The following is a 22,202-nucleotide window of genomic DNA, read 5'->3' on the forward strand; positions in this document are numbered from 1 at the left end:
TTTGTCTTAAATATTTGTGGTCAGACAGATGTCAAATTCTTTAGCTTTTATTAGTGTATTTTGTTTAAATTTCAGAATTTGTAGAGTGTATAGAGGACTATACAAATATAAAGAAGAATCTATTTAGAATATTATATGTATCTTTAATTTGAAGTTCAAGAATCTGAGAATAAAGATAAAGTTATTATTTTTTTCTAACTGTTTTCTTGGGATTCTCTTCTATCAGCAGGATTCCTTAAGTAATTTTGACCGATTTTTAACCAATGCCAAATTGGAGTTGGTGTGATTAATGGTTTAGTATTGAGTGACATAACCTTTATTAATGCTTTGATTATGTCCTTGATTTGGGGAAAACCGTTTGTGATGCTCTTACTATTTTCTTTCTAGATATGATACACCAACTTCTAAAAAGAAAGTACGAATTAAAGACCGCAATAAACTTTCTACAGAGGAGCGTCGGAAGTTATTTGAGCAAGAGGTGGCTCAGCGGGAGGCTCAGAAACAACAGCAGCAGATGCAGACCCTGGGAATGACGTCTCCACTGCCCTATGACTCTCTTGGTTACAATGCCCCTCATCACCCCTTCGCCGGCTACCCACCAGGTTATCCCATGCAGGCCTATGTGGATCCCAGCAACCCTAATGCTGGAAAGGTGCTCCTTCCCACACCCAGCATGGACCCCGTGTGTTCTCCTGCTCCTTACGATCATTCTCAGCCCTTGGTGGGACATTCTACAGAACCCCTTGCTGCCCCTCCACCCGTGCCAGTGGTGCCCCATGTAGCAGCCCCTGTGGAAGTTTCCAGTTCACAGTATGTGGCCCAAAGTGATGGTGTGGTACACCAAGACTCCAGCGTCACCGTCTTGCCAGTGCCAGCCCCAGGCCCAGTCCAAGGACAGAATTACGGTGTTTGGGATTCAAATCAACAGTCAGTCAGTGTCCAGCAGCAGTATTCTCCTGCACAGTCTCAAGCAACCATATATTATCAGGGACAGACTTGTCCAACTGTCTATGGTGTGACATCACCCTATTCACAGACAACTCCACCAATTGTACAGGTAACTAATTTTGGAACCGCTCTTGTGTGTCTTGGTCTGTTTATGGGATGTTAAATCTGATGTGAAGCTGAAGTCCTGCCATTGATTACTTTTTTTTTTTTTTTTAAAGATTTTATTTATTTATTTGACAGAGAGAGACACAGCGAGAGAGGGAACACAAGCAGGGGGAGTGGGAGAGGGAGAAGCAGGCTCCCCGCAGAGCAGGGAGCCCGATGCGGGACTCGATCCCAGGACCCTGAGATCATGACCTGAGCCGAAGGCAGACGCTTAACCATCTGAGCCACCCAGGCGCCCGCCATTGATTACTTTTAAATATCAATCAATTATATTAGCTATCTACTGTTGTGTAACAAATTACACCAGAATTTAGCAGCTTAAGACAACTAGTAATTATCATCTCACAGTTGTTGTGGGTCAGGAATTCAAAAGTAGCTTGTCTGGATGAATGGTTCGGGCTCAGAGTCTGTGAAATTACAGTCGTTAGGCAGAGGATGGAAGATTCACTTTCAAGCTCACTCACATGGTTGTTAACTCTGTTTTCTGTCTTCACGTGGACCTCTCAGTAGGGCTTCTTAAAATATTCCAGCTGACTTCCCCAAAAGCAAGTGATCAGAGAGAGGCTTTTGGATACTCCTCTCTTTTTGCTTGTAGGCAGTGAATAATATACAGTTTATTCTTTCATATCCCTACAGTGGGAGAACACTTTGTCATGGTAATTGAGTCAAGAGATGGCTTGCCCTTTTCTTCTTCTTAGACCCACCCAGTGTGTATATTATTTTTTTATCCCCTGCATGTTGATCATCATGAAGTTTGTCAAGAGTGTCTCTGATGCACTGAGCCTGAGGATATCACTGTGGTAGGAAATAGTAATGTTAAATTTAAAAGCTGAGTATACTGACTTTATATTTCAAGGTGTATTTTTGTGCTTTTGAATCAGGTTTATTTTCTGTAGAATACAGCAGTACATTTTAAGCTTAAAAAAACAAAACAGAAGAATATATAAAGCATCCTCACCACATTCCTACGTCTCTTACATCACTCCTTAAAGGTGAATTATTTTGGATGGGGGAGACTCGCAGGGATGCTTCCTGCACACATTACTTAGCACTGACCGGTAATATTATTTCTGTTAGTATTTTTGTGATGAAGCTACATCAAAATTTAGTTTGTAAGGCCATGACAAAGTATCCAGTTTTAATTCCTGAGATTTTAACTGTGTTAACTACTTTCATTTTGTATGATCTCTTTATCCACACGCTTATATATTTTATGTATTTGTAATTTTGAAGACTTGAAACTATCCCATTATTTCTACTTAACATGATTCTTAACCATTTTCCCAAATTACTCTGTATTTTTATATATGTGTGTGAATATACAGATACGCATTTTAATGGCTGTATTATTTCCCATTGCTTATCAAATCATTGCTTACCCATTTTCCTGGGGATAGTCATTTAAAAGTTATTTTTGTAATTATAAATAGCACTGCACTGAACATTCTTAGGTGTTTTTTTTCCTTTCATGTTTGGCTTAAAATGAATGTTATAGTGCTAAATAAGACTAGTAAGAAAATGGATGTTGGGGTGCATGGCTGGCTCAGTCTATAGAGCATGTGACTCTTGATCTCAGGGTTGTGAGTGCAAGCCCCATGTTGGGTGTAGAAGTTATTTAAAAATAAAAATCGGGCGCCTGGGTGGCTCAGACGGTTAAGCGTCTGCCTTCGGCTCAGGTCATGATCCCAGAGTCCTGGGATCGAGTCCTGCATCAGACTCCCTGCTCCTTGGGAGCCTGCTTCTCCCTCTGCTTCTCTCTCTCTCTGTCTCTCATGAATAAAAAAATAAAATCTTTAAAAAAAAAAAAAAAAAAATTTTTTTTTTTTTTTTTTTTTTTAAGATTCTATTCATTTATTTGAGAGAGTGAGAGCACGGGCAGGCGGTGGGGAGAGGGAGAAGCAGGCTCCCCACTGAGCAGGGAGCTCCACCCGGGGCTTGATCCCAGGACCCCAGGATCGTGACCTGAGGCGAAGGCAGACACTTAACCTACTGAGCCACCCAGGCGCCCCTTATAAATAAAAATCTTAAAAGAAAAGAAAGAAAGAAAATCGGTGTTATTGGCCATCAGGTGTCGATTTTTTTTAAGTATTGTTTTTCTTTTAGTATGTTTAATTTTGCCTCCTACAGAATGTTTTAAGTGTCTTTTTTGGGGCTCAATCCCAGGACCCTGGGACCATGACCTGAGCGGAAGGCAAATGCTTAACGACTCAGCCACACAGGCACCCCTGTTTTAAGTGTCTTAAACAAATTTCTTAGATTCTAACTTCTCCTGCTGTCTTGCCATATTCTTTCTTGGACCAAGCCATTCATTTGAGTTTTTCCCCGAGAATGTATATCAGATATAAGAAATATGGTCTACTTCTGTCCCATTTCTATTCCTGAAGCATGTCCTTAACCTAGGTTTTAGAGCATAAGCAAAAGTCGTGGAGGATACTTACTAAAGACTCCCCAGGAGAGAGGTCACTGGTCATTTGGCCATTCTTATAAAATGGAGTCTATTTTTTCCATCCCACTGAGCAAAAGGTTAAGTCACAGCCTTAAGACTCAAGCATCACGGTTTTTCTTGCTTACAGTTTTCCATTCTGTTCCTACCAAGGAGTCATTTGTTGGCTCCCTAATCTATTTTGTGTGTGCTAGAGTGGTAGATAAATGGGGTTGGATGGTCCAGACTGCCCTCTCCTTCTCTGTGAGATTAGTTATCAGAGATAATGCTGGGCTATGGGTGATGAGAAACATAGAACATGTTATTAGTGTGTATGTGTTTTGAGTCCCTGTCCATCATTTAATATATGTCTTGGAGAGAGGTGCTTCGGTTTATATTCTTCAGTTTTAGTTTTATTATTTATGAAATGAGCTGAATGCCTCAGAGTGGTTGAGGTTTGTATGAGAAAATGGATACTAATAATGATAGAGTTAAAACACCATGTACCTTGAAGGTTTAATTATAGTTATTATTCAGTTACCTTAATGATACTGAGAGAGTATTGACGTTAGTGGGGTGTGAAATGCTCCTAGTCAGGGTCGTCTCTCTGGTGTCTGGTCTAAAGATCTGACCTCCAGGAGGAGGCCTTGAGATTTGTGTTTGAACGTAGTATTGACTGTACCAACATGAGCTACTGAGAGTTTGCAAGATATGATAACTTTGACAGTGAAGGTAGTATGTGATATAATACAAATTTGTGTGTGTACGTATGCAGTATCTTTGACGTTTGGAGCAGATGTGCAATCAGAGGTGACTTTCATTTTTTGCCATAATTGCTTATTAAACATAAAAGCCCAATTTCAACTGATGCCACATGATTTATAGTGGTTTTGTGACATTACTAAGTGACCTATTCTTACAAAGTCATACTAAATCAAATCTCAAAAAATGCAGTGCTAAGGACTATAATTTTTCACATTATGAAGTGAAGTGACTCAGATATCAAGTAATAGTGATTTTTTTTTTCCCTCTCTAGAAGTAGGGGCAGAATAATTATGTTTTCCCTTTTATAACATTTTATACCTTTTTAGATTTCTCTTGTAATTTCCATGGGAAGTCCTATTTTAAAGATATTTGTAGACTGGATTTATGTTTGAGAAATCAGCTTTTGTGTAATTTCAAGTCTCTTGAAGGGGAGAGCCAGTCTCCTACAGATTTTCCCCCAGCAGATAGAGAAACTTGACAGGCATATGCTATTTATGTCTCACAAGTGTGTACATCTTTCATATGAACCTCAGTGGGACTGCAAACCCATTTTCCCTTTTCATTGCTATTTTTAGTTTTGGCATTGGCATGTGATTGTCAGCTGGTTTGGACAGATTATATAGAACCCTGAAGAATGTTCATTTTCCTCTTTCTTTTTGACAGTCTGGGCTTTAAACACTGTACCTCTAAATGATTATTGCTATCTTGGGTGACTTTTTTTTTTTTTTTTTTGCAAGGCTGATACCGTTCAGATATTTTTGGCATTTCGTTTAGAAGTTATTTCCAGCATGTGTTATGTTCTTTCCTGATGATAAATTATTATCCTTTAAAATATATGTTTGCATTTTAGGAACAGGTGAAATTTGTCTGGAGCCTCATCTGGTAAATGCAGGGAATGATCAAACTAGATAAAGCCATTTCAGTTCAGAAGTCACTGCACAGCCAGCATTTGGAGTCAGTCTTCATGCTAAAGAAACCATAGCTTTACTTCACATTAATCAGGTCCTTTAAAGTGTCTCCATTGATGAGCCTTACTTATTAACTCTCATCTTGTCAGACAGATTCTCCAGGAGCAAAGGATTACTGAGGGTCAAAGGAATTTTTAGCCTCCAAAATATTAGCATTTTTCTGTTGTAGATTTGGGTGCTTAACCTCTTGATCACTTTGGAGATAACATGTTTATCAGTTTACTGCCTTCTTCAGCCTCCCAGAAACCTTTTTTTTTTAAGATTTATTTATTTATTTGAGAGAGAGAGCGCGCGCTTGCACATGTGTGTGCATGAGTGTGGGGAGGGGTAAAGGGAGAGAATTCTGAGCAAACTCCCCACTGAGCACAGAGCCCAATGCGGGGCTTGGTCTCACCACCCGTGAGATCATGATCTGAGCCAAAACCGAGAGTCAGACCCTGTTTTTACTCAGAATCAGATTTACCAGCACATATATATTAACCCCCTGTATGCACAGTGACTTGCCTCTTGTATCCACTCTTCAGGATGCTTCTTACTGGGCCCCCCAGAAACTGTTTTTACTCAGAATCAGATTTACCAGCACATATATATTAACCCCCTGTATGCACAGTGACTTGCCTCTTGTATCCACTCTTCAGGATGCTTCTTACTGGGCATCAGGGCCCTTGGAAGTTTACTTTCCAGATAAATTGGTGATGATAGGCTAGAACCCAGGTAGATATGTTTTGTTTTATGGCTTATTTTTAGCAAAGTTGAAATTAAACTTACAGAATTATTTATACTTTGCCTTTGAGATTATACTTTTAAGTTTCTTAAACAGTATTTGGTCATCTTTCTTGCTGATATCCTTTTGTACTGAACTCTGATTGTATTGTGTGGGTATGCATCAGCGTTAAAAAGTCTTTTGGGGGGGGCTCCTGGGTGGCTCAGTCGTTGGGCATCTGCCCCAAGAATGGGGTCTTGGGATCGAGCCCCGCATCGGGCTCCCTGCTCAGCGGGAGGCCTGCTTCTCCCACTCTCACTCCCCCTGCTTGTGTTCCCTTTCTTGCTGTGTCTCTCTCTGTCAAATAAATAAAATCTTAAAAAAAAAAATAATGTTGTATTCTTCTCTTTTTCTCGGTGCCTTCTCAGTACTTACTCATCCAGAAATCTCGTTAGCTCCATTGGCCTATTCAGACTCCTTGGTTATTTACTGGTATCATTTGGAATGGTTATATTTTGTATTTTGGGTACTTATCAATCAATATATGCCTCTGAAATCATTTTATGTGGTAGAATCTCAGTTTGAGGATCAAAATCTGTCTTTAAGTACAGGATACCTGTTCATTTCCTTGGTAGTCATCACCTCTTAAGACAACAGGGTTATTCTTAGGGTTGTCACCTCTTCTTTTTTTTTTTAAGATTTTATTTATTTATTTGACAGAGAGAGAGGAGAGCATAAGTAGGCAGAGTGGCAGGCAAATGGAGAGGGAGAAGCAAGCTCTCCGCTGAGCAGGGAGCCGGTTGTGGGGCTCGATCCCAAGACCCCAGGATCATGACCTGAGCCGAAGGCAGCCGCTTAACCGACCGAGCCACCCAGGCGCCCCTGTTGTCACCTTTCTTTAAGCAGTTTTTCTTTTGATGAGAACTAATTCCAGAGTAGGTGTAAGTTGCAGCCATGGCACTTTTTTAGGTAACTCCAGGTGTGGGAGATACCAACCTTTCATGGTGGTCGGGACTCGGGACTAAATGAGATAATGTATATGAAAGGGCTTCAAGCTTCATAAAGCATGGTATGAATCCGTGCGTCGTAAAAATTTTGGATGAAATGAATTCTGCTGTCGTCCTTGGAAGGAGCTGTATTATTGAAGACTACAGAAAGCTAAAAGACAAGTTTAAAATTTGATCACCATCTTACTTCCTCTGCTACAAATCCCTCACTGTCTTTGACATTTTCTGGTCAGAACAACCTGGTAGTTTTTAGTTGGTGGTATAAAGGCTCTCTGCAAAGAGCCCTGGGTAGCGGTCTCTTGGATATCCTAAGTGCCGCACTCCAGTACTGTGGCCTCGGACAGCTCCTAGGAGCCGCCCCCCCGCACTGCCCCCCAGTTTTTTTTTTTTTTCTGGGTTTCTTTTTGTTTTTTAAATGATAAAACCAAGGTAAGTAAATGACTAGGGAATTATTAAAAAAAAGAAAAGAAAGAAACTCCTGTGTTTGTAACGAGTTTTACACATTTGTATCCAAATATTCTTTACTAAAAGTTTTTAAAAATTAATGGATTCCAGTAAGATGATGCCAACTTCGAAATTAATTACTGCTGTATTAGAGCTAGAAACGTCTAAATTGTGGATTTCTTCATTTTATCTTTTAGAGTTATGCCCAGCCAAGTCTTCAGTATATCCAGGGACAACAGATTTTCACCGCTCACCCGCAAGGAGTGGTGGTCCAGCCAGCCGCGGCCGTGACGACAATAGTCGCCCCAGGGCAGCCTCAGCCCTTACAGCCAGTAAGAAATATTTCAGTTGATAAAATGCTCATTGGCTGCGTACCTCATCTTTAGAAGGTTTACTTTTGTTTTTTGTTGTTTTTTTTTTTACTGTTTTTTGTTTTTAACTTTTGTAGTCCCCAGTTTCACTCAAGGGCTTGTGTCCCTGAGGAAGCATTACTCAGCCATTTTTTAAAAAATTCTATAGAATTAACGGCAGTGTTGATAGATACGTATTTTGCTTCTGGTATCCCTTTTATTTGTAATTTTAACTGACCTTGTATTTTTAGACTTTGCTGTGAATTTCTAATGTAACAATTTTCTCAAGTAGCTGTTTTTATTTTATGGAGCACTAGAATATGATACTACACTAGACACCACAGACTAGTGGTAAAAAAAATGAGTGATATACTTCACTATACTTGTTGTACAATATGGTATTCTGCCACATATGGAGAAGGATATGGTGAAATCTTGATGAAGTGGGAAATAGGAGGCTGGCATTGGAAGCAATTGAGCAGCCAAACAGAATAACTTACCCATTAGCACTGGAATTCTGATAGTCGGAGAAGCCTCCTGCAGCATCATCTGAGTGATAGTGGCTTTTGACAGGTAGGACAGTGAGTGGGGATGGAGTATAAGGACAGCGCGTGAAGACAGTTGGGGGCCAAGACTGTTTGCACTTCCAGCAGGTATTTGAGGGATTGCTATGAGTTGGGCCCTTCTGGGAACTCTTAATACAAACCTAAGCTTCCATTCCTATCCTTAGAAGCTGACATTCCACTAAGAGTTGAGGATCACAGTGAATAATCCTAAAAGTAGAGATTAGTGTCACAAAAGGTGCAGATAGTTTGAGGAGGGAAAGAATCATTTCCAAGTGTGGGAAGGATTAGTAATTTGGTAAGTTCTGAATGATTTGAAGTAGTCTTTTTTTTTTTTTTTTTTTTTGGATTTGAAAAGTGACACAAAAGCTTAGGGAAGAGCGGTCACTTTATAGGCTAGAGGACTACAGGAATGAAGCAGAACTGAGCAGGACACCAAAAAATAGCAGCTACCTCAAGTAGGGATTAGTGGTATACACAAAGCAGTGATGCTCAAAGACCTAGGTTCACTTAAAAGTGGTCACATTTTGGGGTGTCCGGGTGGCTCAGTCGTTAAGTGTCTGCCTTTGGCTCAGGTCATGGTCCCAGGGTCCTGGGATCAAGCCCCGCATCGGGCTCCCTGCTCCATGGGAAACCTGCTTCTCCCTCTCCCACTCCCCCTGCTTGTGTTCCCTCTCTCCCTGTGTCTCTGTCAAATAAATAAAATCTTAAAAAAAAAAAAAAAAAGTCCTATTTTATCTGAGCCTGGGATCTCGGGTTCCTCTTTGCCCAAGCAAAGGTAAAGCTAGAAAAATGATTCTTTGTTAACTGGCTTACATAGAATAAACAGTTAAGGGCATATATTCTTATAACAACTTATTATGAGTCTGCTAGAGCTACTATAACAAAATGCCACAAACCGAGTGGCTTAAACAACAGAAATTTATTTTCTTACTGTTCTAGAGGCTAGAAGTCTATAAGATCAGACGTCGGCAGGCTTTGTGTCTCCTGGGGCCTCTCCTTGGTTTGCAAGTGGCTGTCTTCTCACTGGACCTTCCCCTGGCCTTTTCTCTGCCCACATTCCCTGATGTCCCTTCCTCTTATGAGCGCACCAGTCCTGTTGGATTAGGGCACTACCCTTATGACCTCATTTAACTTTAATTCCCTCTTTAAAGGCGCTCTCTCCAAATAGTCACATTAGGAGTTAGGGCTCCAACATATGAATTTGGGGGAAACAATTCAGTCCCTAATAGTGATTGTGAAGTTTTTATGTTTTTCAAAATGTGACATTAAATTTTTTTAATATAAATATGAAGTTTCAAACATACAGAAAAATCGATAATGGATAAATGTTAACATTCTGTCATACTTGCTTTTCAGATTTTTTCTTTAAAAAAAGAGAGAGAGAGAGCTCTATATAAAGCTAATTCAGCTCATCAGTATCCTGAAGTTGGTATATGCCATTTAGCATTGGTTTTATTAAGGTTGCAAGATACTGCTCTAGATACTGAGCTGCTGAGTATTTTTAAATGTGATCTCTTGGATGGTGAACTTGGAGCCAACTGTCAGTTTTCTGATAGATCCCTAAAGCTATTCATATACACCATCTCTGATCATTTCCCAGATTGGCCCTTGCTTTATCTTTTTTTAAAAGAAGAGGTGGATGTATGTTTTTACATATTGCTTAAGTAGGCTATGTTGTCCTTTTCAGCTAGATTAGAAGAGATGTCACTGATCAAGAATTTGTGTGTTTCTTTTTAGCCTGAAATGGTAGTGACAAATAATCTACTGGATCTGCCACCCCCCTCTCCTCCCAAACCAAAAACCATTGTCTTACCTCCCAACTGGAAGACAGCCCGAGATCCAGAAGGGAAGATTTATTACTACCATGTGATCACAAGGTAAGAAGGACTTTTGGGGGGGCTCCTGGGTGGCTCAGTTGGTTAAGCGACTGCCTTTGGCTCAGATCATGATCCCAGGGTTCTGGGATTGAGTCCCACATCAGGCTCCCTGCTCGGCGGGGAGCCTGCTTCTCCCTCTCCCTCTGCCTGCCTCTCTGCCTACTTGTGCTCTCTCTCTCTCTGTCAAATAAATAAATAAAATCTTAAAAAAAAAAGGCGGTTGGGCATCCCAGATCAGCTTTCAGTTGTTCAAAGGAGCTGCCATCATAAGCGGAGATTTATGGATATTGGCTCGATGTCATTGTCTGCTGTTCATTGTGCTTGAGGGCTGCTAGATTTCCAGAATCACATCTTAAATGTTACGTCATACCTTAGACTTTAGTCCTTTTTAAAAGATAGATATATTTTGGTGTATTTTTAATCTGCAGGACTCTTGGAGAAAACTAATGTTAAAAAGATAATGACTTCATCTAACATTGTGTAGGTATCAGGGATCATGAGCAAACCTTTTCTATAAAAGGCCAGATATAATGAATATTTTAGGCTTTGCCAGTCAGTCTCTGTCACAACTACGCAATTCTGCCGTTGTGCAAATAGCCCATAGACCGTATATAAGTGAATGATCATGTCTGTGTCCAATAAAACTTGATTTACAAAATAGGAGGCCAGATTTGGCCCATGAGCCATAGTTTGATGACCTCTACTATATGTAAAAAGCCCAAATTATCTTTTACCTAGAAGTTTAAAAAATGCATACATCTTTTAGACAGATAACTTTATGTGAATATATGTGCTTTCTGTGTGTTTGTGTGTGTGTATGTGTACACTCATTGGTATATAATCTTAAGTGAGTTGTTGGGATACATGTTTTATAATCTTTTTACCAATCTATATAGAACTTTATTAGTTATAGGTATATAGAACTACATTATTTTTAGTGCATGCTTATACTTTGTTTCAGGGGTCAGCAAATTATGCCCACAGGCCACTTGTATTTGCAAATAAAGTTTTTGGGGGAACACAGCCACCCCCGTTTATTTAGGAGTTATTTATGGCTGCTTTCACACTATAATGGCAGAGTAGAGTAGTTGTGACAGAGACCATATGGCCCACAAAGTCAAAGATATTTACTCTTCGATCATTTATAGAAAAAAAGTTTGCCAAATCCTGCTCTCTTGTATGGCTGTACAAAAATAACCCACCCTCATTGTTGGATTTTCACTGTTTTAAATATAACTCCAATCTTACTACCTTCTTTGGGTTGATTTCTAGAGGTGGAGTTGTTGGTTAAAAGAGATGGACATTTTAAATTGATAATTATTGTCAGCTTACCATTAAAAAAATTGTAGCAATGTAGCCTCCCACAAAAAGTATACAATAGTGCCTTTTTCTTTATGTAGTTTCTTCTAATCTTGTAAATCTAATAGGTGAGAAATCTTACTTTCATTTTTAATTCTTTTATTGTTGAAATGGACCATCTTCAGTAAATTATTGGCCACTTGTATCTTTTGTGAATTGCTTGTTTGGGACATCTGCCCATTTTCTGTCATTATTGTTAGATCTTTTTATCAAGAGTATTGCAAATGTCTTTGTAATGTCTTACGAGTTTAAAAATTTCATACAGTCAAATATTTTCCTTTATGCTTTATCAAGTGTCTATGATGTTGCCGACTAAAGATACCATGGTAGGAGAGCAGAAGACCGCGGCGGCAGGACTAGCCAGCCAGATAGGCTGCTAGTTCTCGGAGGCTTTTGACATTTTAAGTGATTTTCCTTATAGCGTTCCCTGTGGCAGCTGACTTCAGACTCCTGAACAGGAATTTTCTTACTTCCAGTTGTTATCTCACAGATCTAGCTTAAAAAAAAAAAAATCTATGCTTGCGTATTTTCAAAGCAACTAATAAACATGCAGTGAGTTAACACGGTAGAACCCTTCTTCTTGCAGTTGAGAATATTTTGAGCTGAGGGCACAAGTTTTTAACCTGAAGTCTTTTCCATGCTGTCAGTCATTAAAGCAAAGGGGCACAACCACAGACAAGAAGGCTCCTAAAGCAAGGAACAATTTTCTCACTTGGCCAAGGATTGTGAGGAGTGTGTTGTGATTCATTTTATTTGGTCCAAGTACATGCTAGGTACAATCACTATTGGTCTCTTCACCTGCAGAGGGGAGGCAAAGGCAAGCACTGACTCCATGTACTTCTCAGGTTTTGTTAAATCCTCTTTCCAGAACATTAAGAGCCAGGTGAGAAATAGGATGTTTGGTTTTACTGCTCCTTTGACACCCAGTAAACATTGCCACCTCATTGGCTAGAGAAATACGGTGGACTAGATGATGTATGTCTCTGGGATAGAATCATGCTGCTGGGAAGATAGCAAACGAATGTCTCTATCTTATGAAGCTGACTTATTCTATGCCTCATTATATATGTTGTATTTCATGTGTATATGAGTAGAGATGCCTGTGCCAGAGTTCTCTGCTTTCTGGCCATGACAGCATGGCTGTTCTTACCTTCTAGGCAGACTCAGTGGGATCCGCCTACTTGGGAAAGCCCAGGAGATGATGCCAGCCTTGAGCATGAAGCGGAGATGGACCTGGGAACCCCAACATATGATGAAAACCCCATGAAGGTGAGTGTGGCTTACACGTGTTTTCTGATCATTTGGGAATCTACGTCCTGTCATTTTGCAGGGCCAGTAGTGTGTGGTCTTGTGATTCTATTTTCCTTATTGTTCTGGAGAATTAACACATGTAATAAATACTGGACAGGACTAGGAAATCCAAACAGTACAGAAGTATGGTATGTAGAGCAAAAAATAAAAGCCCTCACTTTCTTTTCAGCTGCTCTCCTATCGTCTTCCCTCTGTGGAGATAAATACTGTTAACTAGTGCAGGAATTCTCAACTGAGAGCAGTTTTGCTCCCCAGAGGACATTTGATAATAATATTTAGAGACATTTTTGGTTGTTGCAACTGAGGGGATGCTACTGGCTTCTAGAGGGTAGAAGCCAGGGAAGTTATGAACTATCTTACAGTGCACAGGACAGCCTCCCACAACAAAGAACTGGCCCAAAATGTCAATAGTGCCAAGGTTGTGAAACCTTTCTTTGGCATATGTTCTTCTAGACCTTTCTGGAAAACATACACACATACAGGTGTTTTTCTTTTTCTTTCTTTTTTTTTTTTCCCCATTTTAAACACACAGATACAATCATGGTATTTATACTCCATCATAACCTCCTTTAATATATCTCAGCTCTTTGGGTACTTGGCTGGCTCAGTCAGTGGAGCATGCGACTCTTGATCTTGGGGTTGTGAATTTGAGCCCCACATTGGGTGTAGAGATTACTTAAAATCTTAAAAAATATCTATCTTAGCTGTTTCCTTATACATCTGCTGCATTCTCCTTGATGCTCTATGTTTCTTTTTAAATGTGTTTTAGCTCATTAACTGAAATCTTACATAGATGGTATAGTTTAGTGTCCTGCCATTTGGGATTGATGGGTCTGGGAAAACATTAACTGTTTACATAAAACCTCACCAAAGGAGTATTCCACACACCCCCACCTTTTTTTTTTTTTTTTTTTAAGAGTTGGGACAAATATTTTACTATGGAGATATTATTTTAGAACAAAGAAGGCAAAAAGCTTATTCCTCATCTCTCCCTCTGACAAAACAGTAAATAGGATTAGAGACCAAGTAAATTAAATACACAGTGACTGAATTATAACCATTTTTATCCCTATTTGTAACAGGACTCACTGTCTCCTAGGGTGAGGTGTCTTGAGTGAAATCAAAGACCGTATTTCTGTGTCCTAAGATCTGAATAGTATTTTTTTTATTTTTTATTTTTTTAAAAAAATTTTATTTATTTATTTGACAGAGAGAGACACAGCGAGAGAGGGCACACAAGCAGGGGGAGTGGGAGAGGGAGAAGCAGGCCTCCTGCTGAGCAGGGAGCCTGATGTGGGGCTCGATCCCAGGACCCTGGGATCATGACCTGAGCCGAAGGCAGACGCTTAACGACTGAGCCACCCAGGCGCCCTGTGTGTGTGTGTATATATATATATATATATATATTTTTTTTTTTTTTAAACAAGAAGAGTCACTTAACTAGTTAAGTCATTGGAGAGGTAGGGAGAGGGAAGAGGGCAGAAGGGAAGGAGCTGGAGTGAGAGAATAAAGTGAAAACAACATACCTTCTTTCACATTTTATTCACTTTGGGAGAAATGTTTTTCTTCCTTCATATATTTGGCATTTGCCAAAAAAAGTATGTACTTAAGTTAAATCCATGTGGAACTTGCTAAATTTCAGATGAATCATTTGAGTCACTTAACCGCATCACTGTAGCTATGCTATTGTCACATTTCTTGACTCATTTAGGAATATGCCCAGAATTGTCAGGCAACTGCCACTTAAAGTATCCAGAAGCTTACAGACAAAAACCACAGTAGCTCCCTCTTTCCAGACTTCTGTAGCTATGTTAGTTATATCTTTTGAAAAATAAACAGAAGGTATGAGAAGAGATCTCTGGTGCATACAGGAATACAGCTGAGCTCTGAGACCAGGTTTATCAAGCATGTCAAGAGACATTACCTTTTGCACCTTGACTGTTAATCATGATTCAGTCTTTTGGTCTGTAGAATACTGCTTGATTGACTGTAGGAGAAGTATAACGCAAAATCTCGCTATATACATATTACTCAAAGTGAGTATATTGATCAGGTTGTATCTGATAACATACAGAGAAAGTAAGTAACATGTTCTAGTCAAGGCTGTGGGTTCTCAATTCCTGCCCTAGATTAGTTATACTAGATACATACACTGAATTCCAAAAAAGCTGCTGTGCTCTAAATTCACATGATATTCACAGTGACAACTGTGGAAAAATATGTGGGTATATAATTAGTTTTTAGTGGAAAACTAATCTATAAACATACTGGAGCGTCAGTTCAAAGTTAGGACTAGAATTAATACTGTTGTTGTGGTCAATAGATGGCAAAGTAACAGACTTAGTTTGGTTGATCAGATTTGAAAGTTGGGAGGGAATAGTCCACAGATGGACTGGTACGGATGCATGTATCCCTTTCATGAATTGTAAATATTGAAGCTCTTACTGCATGCTTATGTTGTGAAAGCTTGTGTGAAATTTGAAGGGCCAGACCTCAGCCAGGAAATTGGTCAGAGCATGGTGGATATAACTTGACTATGATTAAGGAACTTCAGAAGGAAAAAAATAGCTTTCTATGGCTATAGAGAAGTGTTTTCTCCTCGGGTCTCTACTTAGGGGTTTAAACCACCAACTAAAAATTACAATTTTTGTTTTAATTGTGTAGTGAGATAATGAGATGACCCCCAAGATGAAATTCCGCTTGGGAATGACTAAAATGGTGGAATTTCCCCTGTCTGATAATGGAAGAGTGTTCCTTGGTGCTCTTCTTAAAATGTCAGCGATAAGGGGCGCCTGGGTGGCTGAGTTGGTTGAGCGTCTGGCTCTTGATTTCAGCTAGGTCATGATCTCAGGGTTGTGAGATCGAGCCCTGCGTAAGCACTGGGCATGGAGCCTGCTTAAGATTCTCTTTCTCCCCGTTCCTCTGCCCCTCCCTCCTCTAAATAAATAAATAAGTGAGTAAATAAATAATAAAATATCAGCGATGAGAGGGAAGATTTTCTGTTTTCAAATAACGGTACCACACCACTCATGAGCTTAAATTTAAATTAGTGGTCTAATGTAAGAGACTGCAAAGAACTCGGTGTATTTTTAATACTTTTTTTGAAGCCTGGTAATAGGCTTCTGAAAAAATAATATATTTTAACTATATACTATTACTTTCTGTTTAATACGTGAGCATGTATTTTATCCCTCAAGGTGTGTTTCATTTGTTACAGAAGGACAGACCAGGAAAGTTAAGAAATCAGCATATTTGCAGGGGTGCCTCAGTGGCTCAGTCGGTTAAGCGTCTGCCTTCGTATCAGGTCATGATCCCAGGGTCCTGGGATCGATCCCCACATTGGGCTCCCTGCTGAGCAGGGAGCCTGCTTTGGCCTCTCCCTCTGCCTGCTGCTTCCCCTGGTTGTACTCTCTCTCTGTCAAATAAATAAATAAAATCTTAAAAAAAAAAAAAAAGAAATCTGCACATTTGCATTTATAGCAGAGAGATGTTTGAAGGACTGTACTGTATACTTGTAAGAGTACTAGAATTTTCTCCAACCCGTATAGTGTAGCCTTTCTCTAGCATTTCTTAAAGGCTAGCCTCCTGACATTTGTTTCAGTTATATCATTAAATTATTTCAGGAATGTTAAGCAACAGACAACAAGGAGTCCATTCAGGAGTCTGCAAAAGCAAATATAAATCCAGTGCTTAACTCAAAAATAACTCTCATATATCACTATGCTTCTGTGTGTCAGGATAAAGGGATGGTGCATGTGTAAGGATGAGAAGGAGTGGGAAATTAGAAAGAGGAAACATTCCTCCTACCTCTTAATTGCCTAAGAGGGGTTACAGAGTGAGACTTCTTTTTTTTTTTTTTTTTTTTTTTAAGATTTTATTTATTTGTCAGAGAGAGAAAGCACAAGCAGGGAAAGCGGCAGGCAGAGGGAGAAGTAGACTCCCCACAGAGCAGGGAGCCCTATGCGGGACTCAAACCCAGGACTCTGGGATCATGACCTGAGCCAAAGGCAGACACTTAACCAACTCAGCCACCCAGGCATCCCCAGAGTGAGATGTCTAATGGAGATTCAAAGATGTCTGCTTTCAGAGAAAATAGGAGAGAAATTTTTCTGTTCTTCTTCTTTGCTATAGTACAAATACATACATAACTCTCTCTTGGAATTCAAATCATAATGAGTGTGCACAAAGTAATTAGGCTGCCAAATAATAGTTCTTATTGTGAACAAATAGTGATAGGTTAGAGGTGTCTTCTCTCCCACATGGAATCAGAGTCAGACCAAAACAGGGCTTTTATAAATAACTTCAGTTCCTTGAGTGCATTTGACTGTTAGTGAAATAAGTGTACCTTTCTACCTGAGCAGAAGATAAAAATAATTTGAAAAGGTTTTACACCTAATGTTCGATTTTATGTAAATGACACCTTTGGTAACCAGCTTGAAACATTCTAGCCATGTAATTCAGAATAAAGGAAAACAAACTGTCTTTCTATGGCCATTTACTTTTGTCTAAACTTTTTCTCCCTATTCTTGCATGTAAAATACTTTGTTGTTTGCGGCATCTTTAATATTACACCTTTGTATTTGCAAATGCTCTTTCAGTTGTGAATAACAAAAATGTAGCTCAAACCAGCATGAACATAAAAAAAGACATATTGGCCTGTTTACTTGGGAGTCAAAGATTATTACAATCTTTGATTCTGCTTCCCTCAATGTGTAAACATGACAAGCATCAAATCTGGAAATTCTTTTAAGGAGAACAGCCCAGTAATAGTTGGGAGTCATGTGTAAAGCACTGTGTGCTGTCGGTGAGGGTAAAGGATGATAGTGGTGTGACCTGAGCCCCCACCACTCAAATAGCTTACCTGGTCATGGGGTGATCACTGAGAGTCCTGTTAACTGTCTTTGATTTTCAGTTAGTGATTCACATATAGAAGCAGTCAGATTAGTTTCTGGATCACCAGGAGCTGAGTCAACCTCAGCTCTTATGAAGTAAGAGTTCAGTGATCTTTGAGTATGAATAATGAGCACGATTTTGGCATTGTTTTGGTCCATTATCCTGGAGGGTAGAAGAGAATACTTGTGAAATCCACTCAAGTGCTGTGTACCCGTGGAAGCTGGGAGAAGGCTGACCAGCACCTGTAGCAGAAGGCTGCCCCATCCATATGGGAAATTTCTGAGTGGGCAGTGATGGGGTGAACTGCCTGACTTCAGGAACATTTACATTACTTGGTGAAGGGCACTTTTGGCCATGTAGGAGAGCTGTTCTTCAGAGATTTTTCAAAATCTACTCACAGAGAAGAAATAAACTATATATGAAATTTTCACAGGTTATAAATATTTAAGAAAGTTTTGTACAGATTTTGGCTTTAGGTTCTTTACCTATCAAGAACAAAAGGAGGGCGCCTGGGTGGCTCAGTTGGTTAAGCGACTGCCTTCGGCTCAGGTCATGATCCTGGAGTCCCGGGATCGAGTCCTGCATCGGGCTCCCTGCTCAGCAGGGAGTCTACTTCTCCCTCTGACCCTCCCCCTCTCATGCTCTCTCTATCTCATTCTCTCTCAAATAAATAAATAAAATTAAAAAAAAAAGGTTTATTCAGCTTATCTATGACACAGAGGTACTTAATAAAATACTGATTGAATGAATCTGTCAGAGTAGCTGAGTGGCTCCTTGATTTCTACAATGTTTATGTCTCAAGGCTTCTGTCACAGCCCTAAAATTCGGAATTGGGCTACAGATAGAGGAATCTGTAAGCACCAATGCAGAACAATTCAGATTCTTACGAGTGGTTTTATAACATACCTTTTCATTACCCATAACTCTGACAGTCTCTGCCTTTTAATTGGTGTGTTTAATCTATGGTCATTTTAGTAAATGTGTCAATACGGTTGGGTGTAAGATCTATCCCCTTACTATTTTCTAATATTTCATCCGTCTTCTATGGGGGGGGGGGTTGTGCTTTCTTTTGGATTAATTTATATCTTCCTTAAAATATTTCATTGGCTTTTCTTTCCTTTTTTTTTTTTTTTAAGATTTTATTTATTTATTTGAGAGAGAGAGAATGAGAGAGAGCACATGAGAGGGGGGAGGGTCAGAGGGAGAAGCAGACTCCCTGCCGAGCAGGGAGCCCGATGCGGGACTCGATCCAGGGACTCCAGGATCATGACCTGAGCCGAAGGCAGTCGCTTAACCAACTGAGCCACCCAGGCGCCCTTTATTGGCTTTTCTATTGGCTTATTAATCATTCCTCTTTGTATTACTTTTTAGTAGTTGCTCTAAGGAGTGGTTCTCAGAGTGTAGTGTGGAGACCTTAGGGATTTTAAGACCCTTTCAAGGGAACCATGAGGTCAAAACTATTTTCACAGTAATACTAAAATATCATACGCCTTTGCCACTCTCATCCATTCACAAGTATACCATGGAATTTTCCAAAGGGTACATGAAACGATTGAATACAGAAGGAAATGAGAATCCAGCTGTCTTCTGTTAAGCCTGACATTAAAGAGATTTACAAAATGTAAAACTGTGCCACTCTTACCAATTTCTTTAGTTTTGGAAAAGAAAGTTATCTTTTCACAAAAAAATTATATTCACATATGATGGGTTAACGATGTTTCAAAATAAATATTTTTTTCTGTTTGAATTTATTTTTTTAAGATTTTCTTTGAGAGAGTGTGCACACAAACTGGGGGGATGGGAAGAGGGAGAAGCAGACTCCCCACTGAGCAGGGAGCCAGATGTGGGGCTCAATCCCAGGACCCTTGGATCATAACCTGAGCTGAAGGCAGATGCTTACCATCTGAGCCACCCAGGCGCCCCTGAATTGAATTTCTAATATGGTAAATTTGGATAGATAGAACCCATATGAACAAAAGCTCTCTGGGGTCCTCAGTATTTGAAGAGCAAAAAGGAATCCTGGGACCTAAAAGTTTGAGAACCACTGCTCTATAGCTTACAATATGAATATTTATCTTATTATAGTGTCCTCTTGTATCAAATACCATCTTATTGATAATTCTAAGAACCTACTTATATTTTGCCCCCCTCCTGTCCATTGTTCTGTTGTTGACATACTTTTTTTTTCATTCTTTCATATGCTATGAACCCCAGAATTCATTATTATTTTTTGCTTTAAGCAGTTTGTTATGTTAAAGAAATTTTTTTAAACTTGGGAGCAGTCTTTTATTTACCCACATATTTGCCATTTTTCGTACTCTTTATTCTTTCATGTAGATTTGAGCTTTTTCTGGAATCCTTTTCCTTTAGACTGAAGAATTTCCTTTAATATTTCCAGTATTTCAGGTCTAATGGTGATGAATTCTCTGTTTTTGTTTGTCTGAAAAAGGTCCTTGTCTTTCCTCTTTTTTTTAATAGACTGTTTTTTAGAGCAGTTTTAGGTTCACGTCAAAATTGAGTGCAAAGTACAGAGTTTCTATATAATACCCCCTGTCACCACACATGCACAGCTTTCCCCCACTATCAACAACCTGCCAGAGTGGCCCATTTATTACAGTGAACCTACATTGACATGTCACTATCACTCAAAGTCTGTAGTTTGCATTAGGATTCTTGATGTTGTACACTCTGTGGGTTTGATAAATGTGTAATGGTATGTATCCACCGTATCAAACAGAATAGTTCACTGCCCTAAATATCTTCTGTGCATCCCTCCCTCCTTTGCCACCTCCCTCATCCCTATCCCTGACAACCACTGATCTTTTTACTGTCTATCTAGTTTTGCTTTTTACAGAATGTCATATAGTTGGACTAATATAGTATGTCACCTTTTCAGATTGATTTCTTCCACTTAGCATTATACATTTAAGGTTCCTTCATATCTTTTCATGACTTGCTAGCTCATTTCTTTTTAGCACTGAATAATATCCCATTGTCTGGATTGACCACAGTTTATATATTTGTACTCTAGCTACTGAAGGACATCTTGGTTGCTTCCAAGTTTGTGCAAGTTTTTTATGGGCATAAATTTTCCATTCATTTGGGTAAATACCCAGAATCATGGGTATGGATCATATGATAAGAGTATGTTTAGTTTTGTAAGAAACTGCCAGACTACCTTTGTTTTTCAAGGATATTTTCACTGGATAGAGAATTCTAAGTTATACTTTATTTCTCCCTTTCACCACTTTAAAAGATGTTATTCCATTTTTTCCTTACTTATAGTTGTTTCTAAGAGGAAGACTATACTTTGTACCCCCAAATATGTCTTTCCTCCTTTCTGTCTGCATGGAGAAAAACCCTAATCTTATAATTGGTTTTTAAAAGATTTTGATTGTGATGTACCTTGGTGTTGTCTTCTTTGTGTTTAACCTCTGGTTTTTTTAGCTTTTTGGATCTGTGGATTGATACTTTTCATCAAATATGGAAATAGATTTTTTTATTTCAGTTATATTTTTCAGCTCTAAAGTTTTAGTTTGGTTATTTTTAATACTATCAATTTCTTTGCTATTTATATTTTCTTTTATATCCTTGAATGTTTATAATGTTCAGCTTCCCTTTTATTTCTGGACATGTTTCTAGTGATTGATTTTTCTGTGGTTATCAGATTAAAATCTTCTTGCTTCATGTGCATCCAGAAATTTTCATTTGAACACTGGACATTGTGATTGTTATGTCATTGAGTTTCAGAATTTTATTTTCCATTAAAGACTGACGGGTTTTGTTTTTAATTTTTGTTAGGTTGGGTCCAGAGTAGTCTTTTCTTTTGGAATGACTGCTACTATCCAAGATACGGTCTTTCTGGGGTCTCTGCTGAATGCCTTGGGTTAACACCAAGGTCTCTTCACTCCAACTGGTAGAAGCTCAGATGTTTCCCAGCCTTCTGTGAGCTCTGGAAATTGTTAGTTTATAGCTCATCTCAGACACTTTGAACTCCAGTCTTATCTCCTCAGCTCACTGAGACCAGCATGCTACGCTGTGCTTAGGTGTTGCTCCCTGCTCTGGGGTCTGGTACACGTGGAAAGCCAGGATACTCAGGGCATACCTCCTTTTTTCCCTTGCTTCTGGGATTGTAATCCAGTGCTGCTTAATGTCCAGTGTATGGCAACTGTTGTTCCTGTATTTTGTCTAGTGTTTTGGTTGTTTACAGTGAGAGGGATAGTTTGTTAACAGTTAACTTGTCACGGCCAGGAGCGCAAGTCTGTGGAGGGCTTTAAAAAAAACAAAACAAAAACTTAATTGAGGTACAACATACCTAACATAAAATTTAGTTGTCTTATGTTTATAGTTCAGTGACTTAGTAAATTTACCAAGTTATGCAACCATTACTATAATCTGTTCTTACAACATTTTTATGCCCCCCA

The 22,202-nt window shown here is 39.2% G+C and overlaps 1 protein-coding gene across 3 annotated transcripts in view; it reads left to right on the top strand.

Annotated features, from left to right (window-relative positions):
* SETD2 (SET domain containing 2, histone lysine methyltransferase) overlaps positions 1-22,202 on the top strand; it is a 125,597-nt gene that overhangs the window by 93,552 nt on the left and 9,843 nt on the right. For all 3 annotated transcript variants that reach the window (XM_034997270.1, XM_034997271.1, XM_034997272.1), the window contains 4 exons: positions 388-1,057; positions 7,620-7,754; positions 10,076-10,215; positions 12,732-12,843. In XM_034997270.1, coding sequence (XP_034853161.1) covers positions 388-1,057; positions 7,620-7,754; positions 10,076-10,215; positions 12,732-12,843 — 1,057 coding nt within the window. The remainder of the gene's footprint in view (positions 1-387; positions 1,058-7,619; positions 7,755-10,075; positions 10,216-12,731; positions 12,844-22,202) is intronic.

This window comes from Mirounga leonina, unplaced genomic scaffold (genome assembly GCF_011800145.1).
Source record: "Mirounga leonina isolate KUSES-001 unplaced genomic scaffold, KU_Mleo_1.0 Mir_94, whole genome shotgun sequence".
Lineage (NCBI taxonomy): Eukaryota > Metazoa > Chordata > Mammalia > Carnivora > Phocidae > Mirounga > Mirounga leonina.